General features: G+C 43.9%; 1 protein-coding gene across 6 annotated transcripts in view; it reads right to left on the reverse strand.

Annotated features, from left to right (window-relative positions):
• NCOA1 (nuclear receptor coactivator 1) overlaps window positions 1-23047 on the reverse strand; it is a 364761-nt gene that overhangs the window by 44652 nt on the left and 297062 nt on the right. For all 6 annotated transcript variants that reach the window (XM_054988465.1, XM_054988472.1, XM_054988447.1 and 3 more), the window contains 6 exons: window positions 16750-16844; window positions 11874-12051; window positions 7825-8004; window positions 4567-4662; window positions 3436-3576; window positions 360-507 (listed from right to left, as the gene is read on the reverse strand). In XM_054988465.1, coding sequence (XP_054844440.1) covers window positions 360-507; window positions 3436-3576; window positions 4567-4662; window positions 7825-8004; window positions 11874-12051; window positions 16750-16844 — 838 coding nt within the window. The remainder of the gene's footprint in view (window positions 1-359; window positions 508-3435; window positions 3577-4566; window positions 4663-7824; window positions 8005-11873; window positions 12052-16749; window positions 16845-23047) is intronic.

A 23047-nucleotide genomic window follows, 5' to 3' on the forward strand; every position in this document is an offset into this window, starting at 1 on the left:
GGCTCGTCACAACTCGGCTCGGGGGGAACACCCAAGTTTTTCAGACTGAATACTTAAAAAATTTCCAATGGGGAGATAGACCTTAAGCATCAAGAGTCCCCCTTTTTTGTGCTCCACTTCGAACAGGTGTCCCTTACAGCGAATGCGGGTAATAGCTCTATCTGCACATTCACAGGTTGCGTGTGCACCACCTGCCTACTTCCCACTCACAACTTGCATCACACTTAACACATGCCGGTGAGCATATATTTTCCTACCATGAGATGATCTCTGCAAAGGCAAACCGTCACGTATGAAGTGGGCCCCCAAAGGGAAACATGTCGTAATCAACTAAAAGGAGGGGGTGTCTGAAGGCTCACCTCTCAATTATGTGGATGCCCATGATGAAAGGCTGCATCTCCGGGCTTTGAGGGCAACAGAGTCTGCACTTGGTGTGAGCACTCAGCACGGTCCCATCACTTAGCGTAAACCGGTAAGACGGGCTGCAGGCCGTGCCCCGCGTCATCACTGGGGAGAAAAGAGAAGGGGGAAATGAGAAAGCGCCTTCATATGCTGAGATGTTTTGCCCTCAATTACCATGATAACTTACTAGTAATAATTTCTACAGAGCTTTTAATGTACAGTGATTTGCAGTCAGGGGCTTTTGGGGAGGGGTGTCCTTGCATTAACACTGCAAGCTTGCAAATGGGAAAATAGGCCGACACAGCGATTGTCCCAATCCATCCAATCTGTATCCAAGTGAGTTTGTGACTGAGCAGGTGTCTTGAACTCAGATATTTCGGAGGGGCTGCCTCTCTCCTGGCACAAAACTCTGTGCCAGCTGTGCTCACTCCATGTGCTCTTCTTCACAGTGCACTCACATGGCATCCGGTACATACTGCTGTCACCCTATTAAAAGATTCCTCTGCCATTGTTCCCATGTCCCTCTGGAATGGGCTTCTAGAAAGGAGTCAGAAAGCTCCTCCTCTTCCAATAAGTTATTTAAAAAGGGGTTTTCTTTTTTGACAGTTAGGACGTGATCTGATCTGTTTTACTGATAACTCTGTACTGTAGTTGTTTTTGACTTTGATATTTTTGGGTTTTTCATCTGTTGTTGGACTGGAATATATTTTATCAACTGCCCTGAGCTTTGGAAGAGCAGGATATAAATTTTTTTTTCAATCAACCAATCAATGTACAGTGGAGTGCACTGGCTCTCAAATACCACTTTTGCAGGAGAAAAAGGAAGGGGGTGAAAAAGAAATGTAAAGAACGATCCAAACTTTTAAGAGTTAACTACTGAGCAAGAACATTAAAACCTCCAGAAGTCCAGAGCAATTCGTCATTGTAACGTAAAGGCAGGATACATTCATGGATAGGTTGGTTTCTGGTTACTTAGCCTCACAGGTAAACTACAAGAGATGAATTACATGAGCATGCTCACCTGAAGGGAGTCGCAATGTTAGCCGGGAAGTGAGTTTTAAAAGAGATCGGAAGGCTTCGTCAATTTTCCCTCTCTACATAGCCAGCAAAGATTGCTCCTCGGAGGGTTTATTTCCTTTTCGTCTCCTAGAAGGAGAGATGAAACTGACAGAGCCTTCTGGAGGCAAAGAGGAAATTAGCAAACCCTCTGGGAAGGGATCTTTGCAGGCTCTGTAGAGAGAAGAAATTGGCGGAGCCTTCCGTTCTCTTTTAAAGCTCAGCTTCCAGCTAACATTGTGACTCCTTTCATGTCCGCATCCTTGTGTAATTTGTCTCTTGTAGCTTAGCTCTCAGACTACCACTTGTGTATATCGAAGTAGTGGCCCACCTTGCAAAGTTCTTGCAGGTGTTTCTGATATAATTTATGAGAAGAGCTTCAAACACTGAGGAACAGCACTACGTAAACGCAAAAAAGTCTGCTCCCTAATTATTATCCATAACACTTTTATCCCACTTTTCATACAAGAGCATCGTATTTATTGAAGATCTATATTTCCCACACATTTTATGTTAAAACATATACAAGGCAAGTTACAACATAATTTAAAACCATGAAACAATGAAAATAAGTTTAAACTAACAGACTCACAACATAAACCCACCTCAGCTGACACAGTAAAAACAGTAATAAAATAGGAGTTTAAAAAAGGCAGAAGAAACTATAAAAATCAAATTAAAATTAAACAGACCAACAGTTAACATCCAGGAGACAGTGGATTTTCATAAGCAGGCAATCAATAAAACAAATAAAAACTACAGCAGTGACATGTCATAAAAGGACAGGCAGGAGACTCCATAAAATGAAGACCAGGGCAATGTTTAAAACACATAAATTTACAAAAAGTTTCTGGTAAATAAGAATGTCTTTAGCCTGGTGGTTTAAAAGCCAAGGGAGTTCCATAACCTAGGTAATACCAGTAAAAAGCTCTGTCTTTGGCACACACCCACCTCAGCTCTGTCCTAGAAGGAGCCCAATCTATGATGAGTATTTCAACCACCCCCAGATCAGTACCTCCTCCATTCCTGGTCCCCATTTTGGGGTAAAAGTTATATTAATACCAGCAGACAAGGGAGAATCCAGCTTTCTCTTCCACCCCTACTCCCCATTTTAGCTGCACAGCAATGCTGTGAGGTAGGTAAGGCTGATAGAGACCCTGCTCCAAGGACACCCAGGGAATTCTTTTGTGGTGGAATATGAACCTGCATCTCCCCAAACTAAGGCCTGGTACACATATGCAGAACAATTAGGAGAGAGAGAGAGAAATGACAGAATTGATTGCACTATTTCAGATGGAGAATCACATTTTGGGATGGCTCCCCTACATTAAAAACAAATAGAAAAATAGACTCTATTCCCTTCTTAACTCCTTTCTCCGCACTGTGCAAGTTTTCTATTTACACAAACTATTTTAAGCAAAGGAATATTCAAAGCTGGAGCCTATCAACGATGGTCTGAAATGGTGCAGTGCATTCGACTTACCCCATCCTCAAGTTTTTGCCACCTTATTACCACTCTGTTCTCCTGAATGTGTGAACCAAGCCTTGGTGCATTTATTTAACCACACCTCTTTTAAGAAACTTTAGCATCTCTCTGCCCCTCCTTGGGACCAACAAGGCTACCCAGTCCTGAACAACCTGGACTATTTGCTTTAGCTCTTTGCTTCCTGAAAGGGTGGCAAGAAAGCTTCTGGGTTGGCAGGCTACACCCAAGCTCGAGGCCAGCTGCCTCCAGGCCAGGTTGCCACAGAAGTGCAGAGGCAGGACTGGCAGCCTGCTGGAATTCTATTGACTGAGCGGAGCAAGCTCCCCCAGCCAGCTGAAGGGGCCACAGGCATTACTGCGCCATTTCAGCTACTTCCATGGGACGTTTTTGTTAGCATTCTTTGTATTCTTTGTTAGTTTTTTTATTTACAGTCCGGAAAGCACTTATCCGGCAACAATGGCAGGGGCATGCAAAGAGAAATGCCCTTTTACCTTCCTGAAATAGCTGCTTGGCGTAAGATGGCTCTCTGCCCTGAGGCTGGAAGAAAGCATAGATGCATTTCCTCACTAAATCTTCCCAGCCGGTCCGGCCTGCTGCCCTCAGGGAACTGGTGTCAATGGAGATGATTTTACCTAACCGAGGGAAATGGGAAATAGCCATGTTACCAACGCAAAGGAAAAAAAGTGTCAACAATATATTTGTTATGATAATACTAAGCATCTATGGACTACCTGTACACAGAAATCCAATCTCTTGGCACAGCGAACCCAAACCTCTTTGTTCTTACCTTTATGGCTTTTCAGTCTCTAGCCCTCATTTGTCTTTTGCTCTTGTCCCTCCACATTCATCCCCACAGAGAACCTTCATTTATTTCCTATCCCTGCCTCTCGACCTGTCAGACCTTTGTATTATTTTATTACTCCTCAATAGCGAGCTAAAGCGCCTTACCTTGTTCTCCTTGCCTTCATTTTATCCTCACAACAGCCCTGTGAGGTAGACTAGACCAAGAGTGTGGGCTGGGCAAAGGTCACCAAGCAAGCTTTCCTGGCAGAGTAGGGATTTGAATCTAAGTCTCTCAGATCTGAATCTGTCACTCTAACCATTACAACACAGTGGATTTCAAGGAGTTCCTTCAATTCTATCACTTCAGTGCCTGTGGCTCTTAAATTACACTATCCAGTCTTCTCTATGCATAGAACTTTTTCCCAGAACACTTCCATGGTGCCATTTTTTGTCAAATTCCAGCTGAAAACTCACCTTTTACTATGAAGCCTTTAGATATAATGTTACTCCTCAGCTGTAATTAACGAATCTACTGAAACTCTAACCCTAAATATATATTGCCCTGATCTGGACAGCCCAGGCAAGCTGATCTCGTCAGATCTCAGAAGCTAAGCAGAGTCAACCTTGGTTAGTAATTGGATGAGAGACCTCCGAGGACGACTAGGGTTGCTATACAGAGGCAGGCAATGGCAAACCACCTCTGTTAATCTCATGTCAACCCCAGTAACTTTGACTTAACAGCACTCTCCAACACAAAATATCTGTTACTGTCTAGGATCACATGAATTCCCATTCCAGCTCTCAGGGACAAAGCGTCCAGTTGTTCTCTTGAATGATACCTGTAGTATCCTGCTTAGTCATGAAAGATTCTGACGTGGTGGAGGCTGTGCTTCGAGGTAATCTTCGTGCAATGCATATCAGACAGGACTGCAAATCTGAGACAACCAAATGAGAAGGTTGGAAGTGGGAAAGATAAGACAATGAGATTATTTCTTTTTACAGATCTGTGAAACTTGTGAAAAATTCAACCACTCTGCACCGGCAACTTTTCTACCCCATTTGCTTCCTTCCCTCCAGGTAGCCTGGCTCCTAGTTCATACCATCTCCTTTCTTTGTCCTCGCTACACAACTGTTTGCCATCCACACCGTTGCACCTTCAGCACATATGCACCCGTGACTTTCAATCATAGCTCTCCACAGGTGAAGGTGATACTACAGAAGAGGTACAGGCATTTGCCAAAGGGAGAACAGGTTGTTTTCGGACTCCCCTGTAATGTGAAATTCATCTTCTCAACAACCAACCCCAAAGCTGAGCACTAAGCAGCAAACAAATTGGGACAAATTCACTGTTAGAGAACTGGAGCATGGAGGAGGGAACAGACAGCTGCATGAAGATGGGTTTTACACAAGAGGACTTCCCAGCATACTGACCCCATGTTTAGGAAGAAAGCAAGGGTCTGACTAGATGATACATTAAATTTGAGTTGCATTGGGGAAACCTCAACCCAACTCATGTTTAACATGTGACCTAATGCTCACCTTTAAAATGGGGGGGGGGATCAGCTCCTAAGGAGGAGCTCCATCATCCCCTCCTTTCCACCCTGCATACTTTTGCTATCAGAAGAAGGCTGTGGGGGAAGGACACGCCTTACTGTGTCTCCTAAGGAAACACATGGAACTAGCATTAAGATGACCAACCTACTCCCATGGCTCTTTTATGCAAGCAAAAGTGCACATGGTGGAAGGTAGAGATTGGACGAAGATCCTCCTGCCTCCATGAGCGCTTGGGAGCTGATCTCCCCACATTTTAAAAGCGGGCATCAGGTCACATGTTAAACACAAGTTACTCACATTTAGCACGTCATCTTATCAGCTACCCATCTTTGCTAATTTGGAGGAAGCTCAAATTTGGATTTCCCCCCTCAGCTTGGCAATGAAAACCACAGCAAAGTCTAAGTCTATGCCTTTCTACATTTTGCAATGAAAAGCAGCATTGTTGATGAATTACACCCTTTGAACTAGTTAAGAGTGTATAGAAAGTTTGCTTGGGAAGGATGGGGACTGGCATGGTGTGTGAGTGTGTGTTGTACTGTTTAGGAGAATTAATTCTAAGGCCATTTTGATCTGGCAGCTCTGTAAAATAAAGGCTGTAGTGAAAGCCAACAACAGCTTGCTCCAGGCAAAGTATCTGCTCATAACCCCCCCCCCCCCCGCGCCAGCCCCATGATTTATTCCTTCCAGTCATGATCTCCTGTGTAAACTGCAATGGATTAATTCAGCTAATGCACTGGAACGAAACGGCCGCTATGGAGAAATGAGCCCAAAGCGTTCTGCTGGGAAAAGTCACTCTGGAATTATGGGGCTGAGCCAGAGCACAGATATGCATGAAGACCTCAATCCAAAAATCCAGATCTGCTAGGCAGCTGTGAATGGCAGGCATGTACACACTGTGGAGGTGCGAGATTCAAACTCACTCGCTTGAGTGATCTACAACATTTATTCAAGCGCTCCTGGTTTCAAGGGTAGACATGAGAATGAGATGCCAGAGGAAAACCAGGGGAGACAACTCTGCAGAGGGAAAGTTATTTAGCACGCCCCAGCTCTGGAACCTGAGGGGTGGTGCTTCCTACCTTCCAACACACGTTCACCCATCTCAGCTCATACCCCTGTCTCTGCAGACAACTCTTTTTTGCACTATAATTCAAAGGACTTTGGTATTTTTAGGTTGTTGCTAGAGAAACAAACAGAGAATCTTGCCAGAGGTGTGTTTCAGAGGGGTGTGTCATGAAGTGAAATGCAACACATCCTTACCCTCACAACTAGCAAAATGAAGGTGTTGCCTCTGCAATTTGCCTTCTAGCATCCTGACCTTATTTCCACTTCAAGTGCTGCCTCTTAAGGAACAACAGACTGCCACAAAGACATCCCTGCTGTTACTCCTCCTGTGAGGACTGTGCCTACCTCCTCACTTGTCATTCACTTCTTCTCTGGAACAGATGGACCCAAGCAAGCTAAGTGCACGCAACTCAGGGGCAGCAAAGGAAGGACAGTTCATGCCTCTCCAAGGGTGATTACCCCTCCGAAGTCACATAATCCTGTCTGTTGTCAGTGCGAAGTCCCCACACTTTTCACTTCATCACAAATCAAGAGGACAGACAAACTCTTGTATGGAGGCCCGATAGTTTTCTCCTCCCTTTGCTAGTTTAGAGCCAGTTTACACAACACAAAGCCTTTACAGGCCACCACCATGAGGACACTGGATCACACTAGTGCTGCAAATTCTGTCCTTCCCAGGTACACAAGGTCCCCAGTTCTGGTCAGGACCACAGTACACATGGAGGAAGGGTTTTCGGTCTCCTCTTTGTCATTTTCATGAAATGGCCCTGCTTCACTGAGAAGCTAACAAATAAGATGTTACATGTAACATGTACGTTACATGCAAGTTTCCTAATGAATCAAATAGCAGCTCCCCATGACTGCTTTCAGGTCAGGAAAATGGTGTAGATCAAGCCCCTTCTCAATGCACATTGAGGTCCCAATCAGAATTGGACCCATGGCAGCCACAAGGTCTTTATTTTGTGTGAATCAGTCCTCAGTTTGCTCTCTGGGAAGGGGTGGTGGTGGTGGTGCTGTTAATGGAAGATTCATCTCAAGACAGAAGACACCCACTATCCAAAGAGGAATGTGGCATATAAAATTGAACAGAATGCAGGCAAGTTATCTAGGAAGACTGCAAAGTATAAATGGATGGTAGATTAGTGTTATATCATACACTCAAGCAAGCAAGACCGCCATGTATAGAGAACCGGGTGACTAAAGCACACACCAAAAACAATCCCCACAGGGACCAGCATCAAAAGGTACCTCCCAGGAACCTACACTGCAGCTTGCAAGCAAGATGTTGAACTGCAGGTAACATGAATCCAGGTAGCAGAAAATGCCACAGGGAGAAATTGAGTTCTTACAGAGCTGCAGTCCCGTTGCAAGAAATGTACTGCAAGAGGACAATCGAGGACAATCTGCAAATATTCCCCTCCTCCCTCAATAAATGCAACACAGCACAAGCAAACATCAGAAGAAGTAATCCTCTATCCTACCTTCACCTTCTTCCTTGATCAATTTTGGCTGAGACACCGTGAAGCACTGCATGACCTCGTAACGTTGTCGGGCCTCCTGGTTCTCCGCACCTGGCTCATCTGGAGGACGGATCAGCATTCTGCAGTTGAAGGTATGGCTGTTGCGTCTGGTGGATTCTTGGGGCCAAGGAACTCCATTTACTGTCAAGGGAGGTGGTGGAAGAAAGTAAGAGAAGAAGGAGGAATACTATTAAAAGCTTTGCAGAAATGGATACAAAGAAGATCAGAGTTATCCATATTTTGTTTGTGATGCAGAATCAAGATGACCTCCAAAAACCTCTTATGATTCTATAATGGTACCTTGTAGTATGTCAGAGCCTTGGCACACCTAATAGAGTAGTGTGTACTGGTAGCCAGTCTACAAGATCTTGGACAGAAGTCTTTCATAGCCTTCCCACATGCAATTCTCTTAATTAGAAGGGATTGAATTGGGGACTATAAGCCAGTTTGGTCTTTGGTGTAGTGGTTAAGAACAGCAGGACTCTAATCTGGAGAACTAGGTTTGATTCCCCACTCCTCCGCTTGAAGCCAGCTGGGTGACCTTGGGTCAGTCATAGCTCTCTCAGAGCTCTCTTATAGATAGAAGACAGGGCAGTGAGCCACACTCAATTAATTTCCCTGGAGATTACTTGGGCAGTGCATTTTGATCATATGAACATGTGAAACTGCCTTCTACGCCATTCATCAGCTACATGGTACCCTTTTTAGCCAGAGGTGCTGGGGATTGAACTGGGAACATTTGTATACCACATATATGTTCCACTACTGAGTATAGTTTCTCTCCTTGAAACCCTGCAATGTAAAATTCTTTTCAACACTGCAAGACAAGGAACTGAACCTGGACCATTTGAATGCTGTATCATTCAGCTATGCCCCCTCCCCAATTGCCCTCCATCCTTAGGGGATGGCGATTTTTCAAATGTGATCATTTCCCTTGGTAGTAAGAGTCACAGAGTTAGAAAAGGCCATATTCAAGATTTTTTTTGCTTCATTATTAAAAAATAGCATGAAAAAAACCTTGTTCAGATCTTATATATTAAGCAAAACGTAGATTTTAAGACCATTCTATGGAAAACCAGATTTTTTTTTAAAAAGTACAACTACAAAGCGTTAACCTACATCCACACACAAACATGCAGTGCAGTGAGGTAAAATCAGTTTAAGACCTTATTAAGTGAAATATTGATTTAAGCTTGCTTCATATTGAATTAGCTTAAGTCGATTTCATATTCAATGGAGCTCATTTGATACATGCCATGCTCAAATCAATGTAAAGGTAGTGTATACTCAAGGGCTGCCCCTGGCTTAACGGAAATGATTTTGAAAACAGCAGCATTCATGGTTGTGTGCTGCTGAGATCCTGTCCAGCTGAATGTTCCTGCAAAAGAAGTTATTATTGCTAAGATTCCTCTCTCTCTCTCTCTCTCTCTCTCTCTCTCTCTCTCTCACACACACACACACACACACACACACACACACACAGAGGTAAGCTTCCAGGGTGCCATCCTACAAGCTTTTCGTCTTGCTACCTTGCCTTCTGCTCCTGACCAATTCCAACCATCACATCTGATTAATCATCCTTCCTGCATTCCAGTCCTGTGGGGATATTCCTGCTCTCCTACACGAGGGACTCTCTTCATCCTTCTGTCCACCATGTATAACTCACAGCCCTGACTAGATCTGGCCTATGTGCAAGCCCGCATGAAGGTATGACTGGCTAGGAGTTGTGTGCATGGTCCACTGACTGGTATACATGTATGTTTGTGAACACCTCTGGGTGTGTACATCTGACTATGTGCATGCAACAGGTGCATACATATTGTGATATGAATACATGATTATTGTGGAAGATGGGCTTCTGTAGCGAGAGGAAAGGGACTTCCCATTTCTCCCTTTGCTCTCACTCACCACTCTCTTTAAAGACATTCTCTGAGTCTCTGCATGGTGAATGGAAATGAGGAATGGAAACTCATTGTCTTCCATCTCCCACCAGCCCTCTACTCACTGCAAATTATCACAGGTCTCCACCTGTTCTATAAAAATGCTTACTGTTGTTCCTTCTACATAATGTCTACCTTTGCAGCTTTAAGCAGACTCTGTTGATTGACCAAAGTTGCTGTTAACCACTCGGGAGAGCTCACTGGATCAGTGGCTTGTCAACAAAAAAGACTTTTGCTAACAGTCTGTAACTTTAATAAGCAGAGTTGTGTTAAGCAAGAAGAGCCTCATTACTGAGTCGATTAAACACCAATAAGGCTGACAGGCCTCAGACTGGACCTGAACAAAGCATTGATCTAAGGGCAGCGACAATCCCCTTGACTGAAACCAGCCATGCGCTCAGCACACCACTACAGTCGGAGACCGACCAGAGAGCCTCCTTTTGTGCCTATGGCCTCAGTGTTCAGTTTAGCCCTCAGTACAGAGTTCACATTTTTAGCCTATCTGCCTTCACAGTGGGGAAAGCAAAGCTTTTACATCTGTTGGGGTTTTCTGGCTGAGTAGTCAACTGAGATTCTTACTGGGAATTACATTATGATGCTCCTGAGTAAGCATATTATCCAAAAAATGAGCTTAAATGCAGATTAAATGACATGCATTTTGAATGGCAGCAAGCAAGTCGCCGACAGGATTAAATTGGATCTGCTTGCAAAATAGAGCCGACTCCTGATCTCTTGAACCCACCCACTGGTGCTCTCAAGTGCATTTTGCACCTCTTCAACTCCTGCGCCTGCTGAGTAGTGCTAAAGCAACTAAGGTAAAGCTCGAGGAACCAGAGCTGGATGAAACACTGACACACGCAGTGTGATGTAGGCCCAGAAGTTTGTGTTAGAACACAATTTCCTTCTTTCCAGACAGTTTATAATTTTATAAACATCTGTTATGTCTTGCTCACTCTGATCATTCTTTTCCCCCTAAACTACTCTCCCTGCCCAATTTCTGTAGTCTTTCTTCACAAACCAGATTACGCAACCCCTTTGAGCCTTCCTATTGTCCTTTGGGGAATCCCAATGTATTGCTCCCATGTGAAAACTACCCCTTTAATTACACTTTTCAGGTTCCTTTTAAAGGAAGTTCACGTTTTTGAGAGATTCTGCTTCCTGAAATTAAATAAACACATCAGAGCAATCTGCCACTCCATATATATGCTTAGTTTGATAGTGATGACCTCATCGTTCATGAACAGTTCAGTGACACTTAATCTAGCACCAGATCCTGGGAGCCATTTAGGATGTCACTGAGTAACCAGACTTGCTCTTGCAGAAACTATTTGAAAGCATTATTATTTATTGGCTGTGTTCCGACACAATGATAAACTATTGTTTGTTAACAGAACAAGCCTTGAAAGTTCTAAGGTCTGTGCATTTATGTTCCTTCCCCTCTCTTCCCATTACGAGCATCTTGGATACTGGAAACCCACTATTTGTAGTAATGTCTGAACCCAAACAAGGGTTGGTTCTTCCTACAATCCAGAATTCAAAGCCACGGAATAATCCTGATTTGTAAGAAAGAAAAGCCAAAATTTCCGGTTCAGACTTAACAAACTAGGGCTTGCTGTATACAAGGAAGTCTTCCACTATCTGAGCCATATGTGACAGGGAAAGGGGGTGGTAGGAAAGTCTGAGGACTTCCAATGCTTGTTCTTATTAGGAGAAATCATTTTAAATGTTGTAAAGTTAACATATTGCTACCCATATAATGGCCAGGGAAGTTTACAAAATGTAGCACATAATAAAAACCAAACAAACCATTAACAGTGAAAACAAACTAAAATCATCAGAGACAGCATACATATCTGTAATCACAGACATACAAGGTAACCCACTTGTACGCGAGAGAGTGGCAGGAATAGCTTCCAACCAATGTACAAGACTAAATTTAATTAACTTTCCTAAATAGTGACTCTGTTAAAATACAATGATAATCTGGATTTTACCTTTATCTGACATGCTGTTTAATTGATTCTGTGGCATTTTTGGTGGTAAAGAGTGCAAGAAAGTCAAGCTCCTTACCTAGGGACTTGGGCAGCAGGTTCTTGACAAATTCTGCATGGTCTCCCACATGCAAGATGCTGTAGACACTTGTGTTCATGAGCTCTTCTTGATTGTAACCCAAGTAGCTGGTCACATTCTCGGACACAAACACTATCCGTCCTTCACGATTCACAACAAAGAAGAAGCCATCCAGTGCCTGCAGGGCCCAGAACAAGAAATGTCATCAAAACCAGCACTGTGTGATGCAGTGCAAATCTTGGGGACTTTTCCGGTATTGAAAAGCAGACCCATATCCTTCCCCAAGATGAGGCCAGCAGCAGCAGCAGTGGAATGTCCTTCAGCTCAAGGACCAAGACAAAAGGGATTGTGAGTTACATCAGAACCCCACAACACAATCATCATGCTGAAACTAACAGCAGAGTAGTGATATCACCAGGACAGCCCCACACAGAAAAAAGAAAGTCATTGGGTAAATCAACTTTAAACATCCAACAGGTCCAGCAGAGAGATGTATTGGCTCACAATGGCTTCAACAGAAAATTGTATGATCAGTGGGATCCTTTTTTCTAGGATGGCCTTATTCTCCCCAACACACACACAATTTAGAGATTGTGCTCTTAATCATTTTAACTTAAAAATATAAAGCTGTGGATACATTTGGTGGCCTGAAGGTTACCAGGCTTGTGGTGCCTACCCAACTTCCTTGCTGTGCCTCTGGCCCCTCCTTCTGCTATTTCCACTCTACCTCTATCAGTCTCCACGGATCATGTTGGCTGTGCCATGCTTTCTTACAACACTAAGAAAATCCAGCATAAATGAGGAAAATTGCTGCTGGGATTGGGAACCATGATCCAGGAGAAGGTGGGGTGGTCCAAAAGGAATGATACTGTCTTTGGATTCATTTGGAACTGTGTGTCTTGGATTTCAAGCCCAGACTTTGATACCTTTTGTAGCGCCTCAGCTTGCATTTTAAAAAAGAGAGACATCTCTATTCCTCAAACATTTCTCCATGCTAGTTTAGAAGCCCAGCTAAAATGTTCTGCTTCACACCAGCGTTTAATGGAGCGTTTTTCCTGAAGTATATGATATAAATTTGTATACGTCAATAAAAATTCAATTTTGAATAGGAAGGAAGATTGGAACAGAGGCACCAAAAATATTTTGGTCTCCAAGGAAAAAAAACCAACCCAAAAAGCATCTTGCATAACAAATTAACATAGGACACCTCTGGATTTGGATCAAAGATCTGAAACAATTGGAAACAGAGAAAACTGGTATGGCAAACAATATCCATTCAGCCGACAGGGAAGTGGATACAGTTGATCACTGTATATTCACCTAAGCAGGCTAGAGAGAGCTTCCTCATTTATGGTCCATGGATGCTTAAATCTTGCCTGAGTGCAGAGGGACTGACGAAGCCCCGTCCCTCCGGGTCTCATAATTTGAGATTATATATTCCTAGGCACAGCCAGCCTCATGCGCATAACTGGCAACATTCCCCATGCCGGCCTTAGTTCCCCTCTCTTGTGTAACTGATTGCCTTGCTAAGCAGGCAGACATGATTTACTTGACTTCACACTATTTTTCATTGAATACGTTTTCTGGAAATTGTGTTTTCCCCATTTTGCATTAGCTGCTGGAAACAGGAAGCAATTTCAAATTAAACCCAACCCCAACACTCCCCCCCAGCTCGCATCACCACCACCACTGGCCCATGGCCTGCAATATCCCTTAGTCACAGCTGCTGCCTGTTGCTAAGCAACTAGAAGCTTCTTTACCACACCCCCTCATGGAAAGATGGGTTTGCTGAGTACAGTCACGCAGGTTCCTGTGAGCTGAAAACTATTTCCTCTTAACTTTCTGCCTGTTTCAGCAAATATTTCAGCCCTGAGATGAAAAGCCAATGCCGTGTGTTTTAAAGTATTTAGAAAACAGCAGCATGAATAAGTCAGGCAGGAAATGAAGTGGGCAAAGGGAACATAGTGAATCAGCAGTTAACCAACAGTATTGGGTGTAAATCAATCACAGTTCCATTTAACACAGGCAGCCTGATGCCTAACCAGCATGCGACTGGTACTGAATAATCTCTTTCCGGAAATTAGGAGCAGGGACCCTGTCTCTCTCCAGAGTATTTTAAATTGGAGAGTAATAAAAGAAAGAGAACTGGTTCTGAAAAGACAGGCAGGCAAGCAGGGTTCATGGAGCACAGAAACAACAAGATAATGAGCCCCAGAGCTTTTCCAGGAAACAACGATGAGATGACTCCACGGAGTAAAACTTAGTTTCTTGATGTCTGCTACACCTACCAATATCCACATCTTTTTATAATGGGAGGGCAATAATGCAGGTCTTTAAAACTGCCAGTGCACCGAAGCACTGAGCACTGGAGAGGATGAGGTGCGCAACTTGCCAAGAGGCAGGGACAGGAAAGAGCAGAAGGAGGCAAAGAAATATTAATACACTAGACCCTTGTCATTTGTACGAGTTCTGTTCCTAGGATCACCACAAATGGTGAAACCTGTGAATACTGGAGATAGAGGGTCAGTTGCCTTCAGAGGTGGAGTAGGAGGTCAAAATGGCCAGGAAAAGGCTCCACTCCCACAAAGGGAGGCCCAGAAAGGTCATAAAAGACATCCAGCTTGGCGGCAGTCAAGTGAGTCATATAGCATTGTCCACCTGCCTGGACAATTCACAAGGCTGCAAATGGGTGCTGCCCAGCAGGCAAGATAGGTGCTGTGAAACTCACCCAGTGTGCGCATACTTCCTCCCTGCGTAAACCCTGTTCCATGTAACCGGTGATCCTGCAGAGGCAGAGTGCAGGGCCAGTGTGCTTGTTCCTGCTCTTCCTCTCCCAACCTGCAGCGGAGTCATGTTCTTGCTGCATCACATGGCTGAGCCATGGATCGCAAATAAGTGAAACTGCGAGTCATGAATACAGATGGGCATGAACAGCAATACGAACAAAAAAAAGCCACGAACAGCTCAATCTGCTGTTCGCGAACAAGCTGTTCGTGAGGCCCCATTCTAAACAAACAGGTGGTCATTGCAAGCCTTGTTCGTTGCTGTTTGTCAAGCCAGACAGTCTGGCACCTGCAATCAATTCCCATGGCAACTTAGGCAGGGATTGTCTGAACTCTGTATGAACTCCTGCTGTTGCCCTGGAAACCCCAATCTAAGCCCAATTTAGCTTGATAGGCAGGTCTTCCTTTCAAGTTCCAAATTTGTTACAAGGGAGCAAAGAGTAGGGGGGAGGGGGGCTCCCAGCTCTGGCTTAGTTTGCAGACAGTGAAGAGGGAGAGTTGCTGCTGGTATTTTGATAGAGAGAGTGCATTGGAGCTTGAATTTTCTTTGTGTGTGGTGGGATAGGGATCTACCCCTTCAAGTTCCAGGGCTGCTGCCAGGCTTTGGGCCAAGCTATTATTTATTATTGGTACCTTTCCTGCTGCCTGCTCAGGTAAGGTTTCTGGGAGTGGTGTGGTAGGGGTCTACCCCTTCAAGTTCCAGGGCTGCTGTCAGGCACTGGGGCCAAGCTATTATTTATTATTGGTACCTTTCCTGGTGCCTGCTCAGGTCAGGTTTCTGGAAGTGGTGCAGTAGGGATCTTGACTTGGATGATGGGTTGAGGAGAGCCTGCTGGACCCAAGAACAGCCAACCATGAACATGTTCGTGAACACGGCCATGTTTGTGGTTGTTCATGAGTCCCTGTTCGTGGATGGCAATGAACAACGAACATCATGTTCGGGTTTTTTTCTGTTCGTGCCCATCTCTAGTCATGAATCCACAAATGGAGAGGGTCTACCTGTATCTACAGTGCAGAGAGGAAGCTAAGAAGCAAAGGCATTTTCTTCAACTGGAATATTCTTTTCAGACAGGCTTGCAATAAAAGTACTCTCTGGACAGAAACAGGGTTATGTCCTGTGCAAAGTACCATAGTGTGCAAAGTACCAAAGTGTGTCTAGTTAATACCAGCCAGTAGTGTAGTGTTCTCTTTTCCTGTGTGTGTCCTGAAAGGTTTCAGGTGGATGCCAACAAGTCCTATTTCTCTATGAGTTTGTCATGTACTCCATCAAATCCTCCAGATTCTATGCACCCCGTTCTATTTGCCCATGCTTCAATCCAGAAACATCATATTCATTGTTCTCCAGTAGGTAAAACTGTAGTCCATTGTCATCACCATATCAGCTTTAAGTTTATCAGCCCTGCTGCTTGAAATGTGACTAACCTACCATGCTGCAACTCAAGAGTTGCAAAAACATGTCGTTTTTATGACCTTTCAAGGTAAGCTTATGGGTGCAAAGTAGAGTCCAATCTTGATGACTGAGTGTTTGGAACCAGGGTGTGAGCCTGTCAATGTAAGAATACTAGAGAAAGCAAGAGGCAAAGCTGAGTTCCATATTACCCTCTGCTATGGTTCCATGGCATTATCTTCCATATGATGAATAATTCTATTTTTATTAATGCTTTGGCCAAATATACCTGGGACATATGTTAACGGGTCTGTAATTTCCTAGCTCCTTTTAAAACAACAACAACAACAACAAAACACCTGGCATCCTCCTGGCCAGCCATTTTTAAAATCAAAGTTGGGATTTACAAACAGGAACTACAGAACAACTGCATTAAAGGCAGTATGTCACAGAAATTGTCTCAAGATTTAATACACAATTAGGCATATTGAATTAATTTGCCTAAAAGTTTTTTCCTAACCTATTTTCTTAATTTTACAAAGACAATGACCTCCACGATGACCTCTTTCAGGTATCTTGATTTCTTCTCCCCAGCTAATCTTAAAAGAAAAAAATCCTTCCGGATATTTAAAAGGTTGCAACATTACAAATACAGAAAAGTGCAGCCCTCCAGACTATGTGGAGCAGCTGCCTCCTCTGCACGTACCTCCAGAAGGAGAGGCCCCAGGGATTCCTTTTCGATCACTCCTTGGCTGCTGGAAGAGATATCAGACTTCTGCACATCATCATCAGCTGTTTTTTCTGCAACACACAAAAAAAGAAACTTTTTTTTAGACAAAGAGAGTTTGCTTTCAGTTTTGAGTACATCTGAGCTCTTCCAAAGACTCTATACAGAAAGCAGAACAAATGTTTCAGTTGCTTTCGCCAGTAAGGTCAGGGACTAGATACATGCCAAGGAAAAGAGAAAACAAACCAAGAACACCACCACAGGGCTGAAGGAAGCTATTTACTGTCAGAGGCAGTCTTGGTTTAGAAACAAAAAATATAAAAGTCTTTTGGCCCTCGAAGAGGAATTTGCCAGGCGCAGTTCATATGTGGCTACCCGTTAGTTTCACCATAGAAGCAACAGAGGCTCCGTAGGGCAGTTTGTGAATGTGAATACAGTGTGGTAGTGGTAAGGCTAAAGCGGCTTCTCCCTGTGTGCTGTGGTCACAAACAAAAAACAGCCAGTGTGTATCAGGAAGGTACAGGCCTCCAAGGACACATGTGATACAAAGTCTTCTTGTTGCTCCCCAACAAACACGAGCACTTCGTAATGTGTAGATGGAGCCACAAATAGGGAGAAAACCAATACACAATTAAGAATTAGTGGACTGAAATGTCAGTACAAGGATGAAGCCAGATGGGTTTCCACAGCCTGAGTGCAAAAAACAGGGCCTCATCAATGCAGAATCAAAGCAGACAAAAAGGGGCATCTGGCCAGTGGCCATGTGGTTTACTACAATGGGAATGTTCTAAGTGACAGGTGCCTTACAGATTCCTTGATGAAGCAGTGGCAAAACATATAGTGATCTTTGAGTGAAACATGATTTTTAAAAAATTGCCCATTGCATCATTTTTGTTTCCTTTTCTGCTTTGTTTCCACTGTTCGAGGCAATAGCTGAGCAGGTACAAGCCAGGCACCAAAGACTGACATGAAGAGAAGACAGCAAGCAGCATAAACAGGAACCAATAAAAATGCATTTGGTCAGAAAGACTTGGCTCATGCTTAAGGCATGGCCATTCACTGTGTTGGAAATCTTCTCCAATTTAGATTGTCAAACACTATTCCCCCCATCCCGCTTTAATCCTGCAATGTGTGGTTGGGTTTTAATAGATGAGCTGACTTCAGGCAATCTATGTGGCACTGCTGTTGTCTGCTTGTGAGACATGGTGCACAGATACAGTGGGGTGAGGTGGGTGAAGGGTAGATAGCCCTGCCGGCAACCTAGAGATGAAGTAGACAGTCTGTTGGTTCCTTCAACCTTCTGAGTACATGTATGAAAACTATAACTGGCCGCCTAAAACTTACCTTCCAGCAGCAGAGCACACTGCACATGCTGAGGGATAAGCTGGAAAACACACTTACAGAGCATCACAATGCACAATATAGAACAAAAGATTTCCTCTGCAAAAGCCAGCCCTTGGGCCAAGATAATGCTGGTATAACACAGCATTAGAATGAACACTGATTTCTCTCTCGGCCCCACCCAAGGTCCTATATTCAAATACATAAGAGTAATGCAATGGCTTTCTGTTCTAATCCTTTAATTGGGATGTGGAATCCTCCTCCAACTTTAGCAAAATAGTTTCATACAGCAGTTCCAAGCCTATTATTCAAAAGGATTAGCTGGCAGAATGAGGCGCCACGGCTCTCGCTATTGTGCTTGAGAGCAGTTTTTATCCCTTTGCTTTGGGAACGTGGGGGCTTTTCACAGGGGTTTCTTTGCTGGAGCAAAAATAAAACCTGAAACCTCCCCCTCCCTAAATAGGCTTCTGCTTTAATTTAACACACATCTTTAAAATCGTCAACATTTCAATGGCTAAAGTGCTGAGCTTAAGAATTTTATTAAAAACTGAGAGCTTTAGTGCCACGGATTCCCAAATACAGAACATTACTTGTTGCATTTAACTCAGGGCTGGAAACTTAGAGCTAAGGGCCAACCTACATGTGATGCCATAATTCCCCAAAATGGAACTGCTGGTCCTAAAAGCAGCTGCAGGGCCCCCCAAATCTGGAACACGACACTGAGGAAGGAGGCACATTCAGCCCTCAGTACTTTCCCCCAAATTGAAGCTGCCTCTCTATCTGGGGCTTAAAGCAGCCAGGGTGAGGGGAGATGGATGAAGATGGGTAGCCATGTTAGTCTGTAGCAGCAGAAAAGAGCAGACATCCAGTAGCACCTATAAGACTAACAACATTTGTGGTAGGGTATGAGTTTTCATGAGTCACAGTTCACTTCTTCAGATACCATCTGAAGGCGGGGAGGGGAGGAATTTCTAATTTGGGGTAGTGGTTAAGAGCAGCAGGGCTCTAATCTGGAGAACTGGGTTTGATCCCCCACTAGAAGCCACCTGGGTAACCTTGGGTCAGTCACAGCTCTCTCAGAGCTCTCACAGCCCCACCCACCTCACAAGGTGATTGTCGTGAGGATAATAATAACACACTTTGTAAGCCACTCTTGAGTGGGCATTAAGTTGCCCTGAAGTATATATATCAAATATTATTCTTATTAATTCAGAAAACAGTGTAGGGGAGAAGAGTTAAACCTTCCTTTCCCCTCTTACCCCCCCCCCCCACCACATGTGACTGTTTTGAGGGTTCAACTGTGTTTCTTGAATTCCAACTGCATGTTTATCCATTAGTTTAGATGGAGAGAAAGGAGTGTTTGTCCCTTGAGATAACTTGTGGGGTCTGGAAAGCAAGTGGCTAAAACTGCTGCCTTTTCCAACTTGTTCTAAAAGTCAAAAACAAAAGATAGCACAATCTCATGTACTTCTAAATCAAAAAGCTCTCAAGACACACTGACCTAAAATTGAGAGAGGCAGATTTTGGTTTATCCAATCTTAAAACTGGGTTGAGACTCTCTCTCTCTTCCTTGATTGTCCAGTTTTTCTATACTTGCCACTTTAATCAACTGTTGAAGGCCTGGAGTGGTAGCCATGTCCACTGGAGTGTCAAAGGAGGAGACTACCAGATTTCCTGCTTTATCTGATGATGCAGGCTCAAACGCTTATGGAGCAATAAAAACTGGTTTGTTTTCAAAACATGCTCCTTTCTGTATGAGTGTTGGCCACCAAGAAATTCAAACACAATCATTTGGGGGGGGGGGGGGGTCCTTTTAGCGAGGTGAACAGCATCATAACCCAGGCTCCTCCATGGAAAGATCAACTTTTTCCCTAGTTGCCCTGATGCTAGAGTAGACTCTCTTGGGTGAAGTTAATCAAGGTATCTCTTAGCAGCAGGAACTGATGGGAAGAGGAGGAGGAGAGACAAATATTCCTAGTCAAATGCAGCTGCTGTGGAGAAGATGAGCGGAGAAGGCAATCAATTAAGTACCAGAGAGAGGGAGGATCTCAGAAACAGATGAGCCTCTTTCTCTTGGGCTTTTTGAGAAAGGGGAAAAATAGAAACAGAAAAAGTCCTACTATGGAGGTAAGCCTCCATTTCAAAGAATCTTCATTCTGAAACAGCTCAAAACCCCAGCATGGAGCTTTCACTGTCCTTTTTGAAGAGTTTCAGATTCGGACTAAAAAACTAAAGAGGCTTGCCTGCCCATGACATGCAGTGTAAACCACACAGCCAGCAACAGAATTCTGAGGGCAGCCTTGGAAAATTCTTCCCTGAGAACAAAAACAGCAAAACCTACACACCCAGGCCAGGAGCAGTCCTTCTGCCACACAAACACACCAGAGACAAAACCTATTTGACAGCAGGTGTGCTATATTCCTGCAGCTCCCAACCTTCTTTCCTAGCAAGCCGTGCCCCACAGCGTTTCATATTATGTGCTGGGGGGGGGGGGAGGATTTGCAATCTCAATTAAGAGTTCCCTAAAAATGAAAACCTTTCCTACAATCCATCATACAGCACGATAAAGCTGCAGCCCTATTTATTTTTCCTTCATAATCGAGGAATTGCCACTCAAAATTCCGGGCAGAACTGCATGTGATGAGAACCCAACAACCCCATGTCAAGTATTCCTTCCCTACAACTTACTCTACTGTCCTAACATCTTCCTATTGCACATTTCCCTGGCCCACATTACTCTTGGCTGGCAGAGGCAGGGAAGCATAGCCTTAGAACTCATCTTACTACAAGTTATGGAGGGAGAGAACTTGGATGCACCCTTGTATGTCTCTAACAGTTGATTTTGCCCTCAGGAAAATCAATACGCATTGTGCTAATGGTTGCTATTGGCCCCATTTCCCTACTATGTGAACAGTAAGCTCTATTCATTGAGCACTGGTGGGTGTGAGGCAGGAACCCTTAGTCTTTCTGCCCCCTCAACTGAAACAAAGCTTAAGTCCGCAGATTATATTTGCTCCTATTAATTCTGTTACTCTTGCTTTGGTCTGTCATACTGTTAGAATTTAGCTTGTAAGTTCCCATGGAACAGGGGCTTATCTTTCAATGGTTATTTTATTTTTATCTGTCTGTTGTTCAAGAAATCAGAGCTCGGTACATGACCCCCTTCCCTTTTATTTAACTTTCTCCACTACCCTTTGAGCTAGTTCAGGCTAAGAGCATACAAGAAGCTGAAAGTCGCCTAATGTGCTTCATGGCTGAGTGGCCATTTGAACCCAGGTCTCCTCAGCTTTAGTTTGACATCACCCTTCACTGGCCTCTGTATAGACAGTGGCAAATAGACAACCACCAGCATAAATTCTTTCCAGATCTAGGTATTCTGCATCCCCCTTTGTAATATACATTTGCACAGTATACACCTTCTCATTCCTAATGGTCTGTTCTCAAACACCCCACACAACCTTTTGCTGCATTTTCTCAGCAAAGTCTTAAACTGTAAAGACTATGGGCAACAAGGAAGCAAGATAGCAGCAAGGCAGGCTCACTGAGGAAAGAGCAAACTCCAAGCTGTGTTCAGTGCAAACAACTGCATCATAAATGACTGGCTCCGGATGCTCAAATAGGGATGGGCTGGGGGAGATGGGCTGGTAAGTGGTCCAGTTTCACCCAATGACACCAGCAACACAGACATAAGACAGGCCAGTTTAAGTTTCAAGTGTATTGGGTGGCTGGATAGTTTCATAGGCTAACTGTTTTTTTGCAGCAACAGATGAGGCACTAAATCCATTCCTGGACCTTAGACTGCTGTTACAGGTTCACATGACTAACTATTGAAAAAAACCTGCAGGGAGAAAGCTAAGGCACAACCTTATCTCTGATACGCTGGTTTGTTCAATGCAGCGAATATTTCCTGTAACGAGAATTCCATCACATCAAAGCTCACCTGCAGCCCGAAACTGGTTCTGCCACCTCATTTGCAGTGTTTGTAAGAAGTAGGGCACAGCAAGAGAAAGGGAGACGCAGCAATGCAGAGAACAGCCAATGGCTCTAAGTTGACATATAACAAAGAAAGCTGACAAACATGGACTGAATGCTAGTGAAATAATTTTTTTTTAAAAAAGTGGGCATGGGAAGAGATGCTTTGAAAGAAACAAAAGAGCATATGGAAGAAGTCTCTTGTCCTGCCACCCCACCCCCTCCAAAATACAGCAAGGCTTCAGAGAGGCCTCAATCTGTGGCTGGTATTTTGTGTTTCATCAAGCAACTGTGGGGACAACAGAACACACAGAGCTGCTGCTTCTTTGATGCAGAGCTTTGATTTTTAGTTAATTAAAATCAGATGTAATACACTCTGGTGTGACCATCGACCAAGAACTCAACACACTGTCATACCATTAATTAACACACAACACAGCATCTGTTAAAGGACCAAGCAGTCAGGGGAAATATAATTTTAGGTGAATAGCTGTATTGGTCAGTAACAGAAGAGCAAGATTCGGATTCAGTAGCAAGTAGCATCTTAGATAAATAACTCTCTTGTTGGAAGATGTTAGGGATCAAATACAAGCATATTTAATATGTGCATGGCCAGGTAAGAAGAGAAACAAAAAGATGTGCAAGAAACAGCTTGGCAGTGTAATTGGGGTAGGGGAAAGGATAGGGCAGAAGCACCAGCAGCCCCATGAGTTGCAGAGAAAGATGCAAGTACAAAAGTGGGGCAAGCAGAGACCTGGAAGCCCCAATGTAGCCTAAAGGTTGCTCATCGAAGAACTGACTTGGCCCTGTGACACAACTTAAAATTGGTTCTCACAACAACAGATTAGGAGGCAACCCTGGTGACACTTCAGATTGCAGGCAGGTGAGTGAGGCTCCAAAGAAACAATCCCCTTCTTCATATAGAAAAGTAGCATGTCAAGGAGAAAGTTGCGCTTTCCCCAGA

The sequence above is a fragment of the Eublepharis macularius genome, chromosome 1 (genome assembly GCF_028583425.1).
Source record: "Eublepharis macularius isolate TG4126 chromosome 1, MPM_Emac_v1.0, whole genome shotgun sequence".
Classification (NCBI taxonomy): Eukaryota; Metazoa; Chordata; class Lepidosauria; order Squamata; family Eublepharidae; genus Eublepharis; species Eublepharis macularius.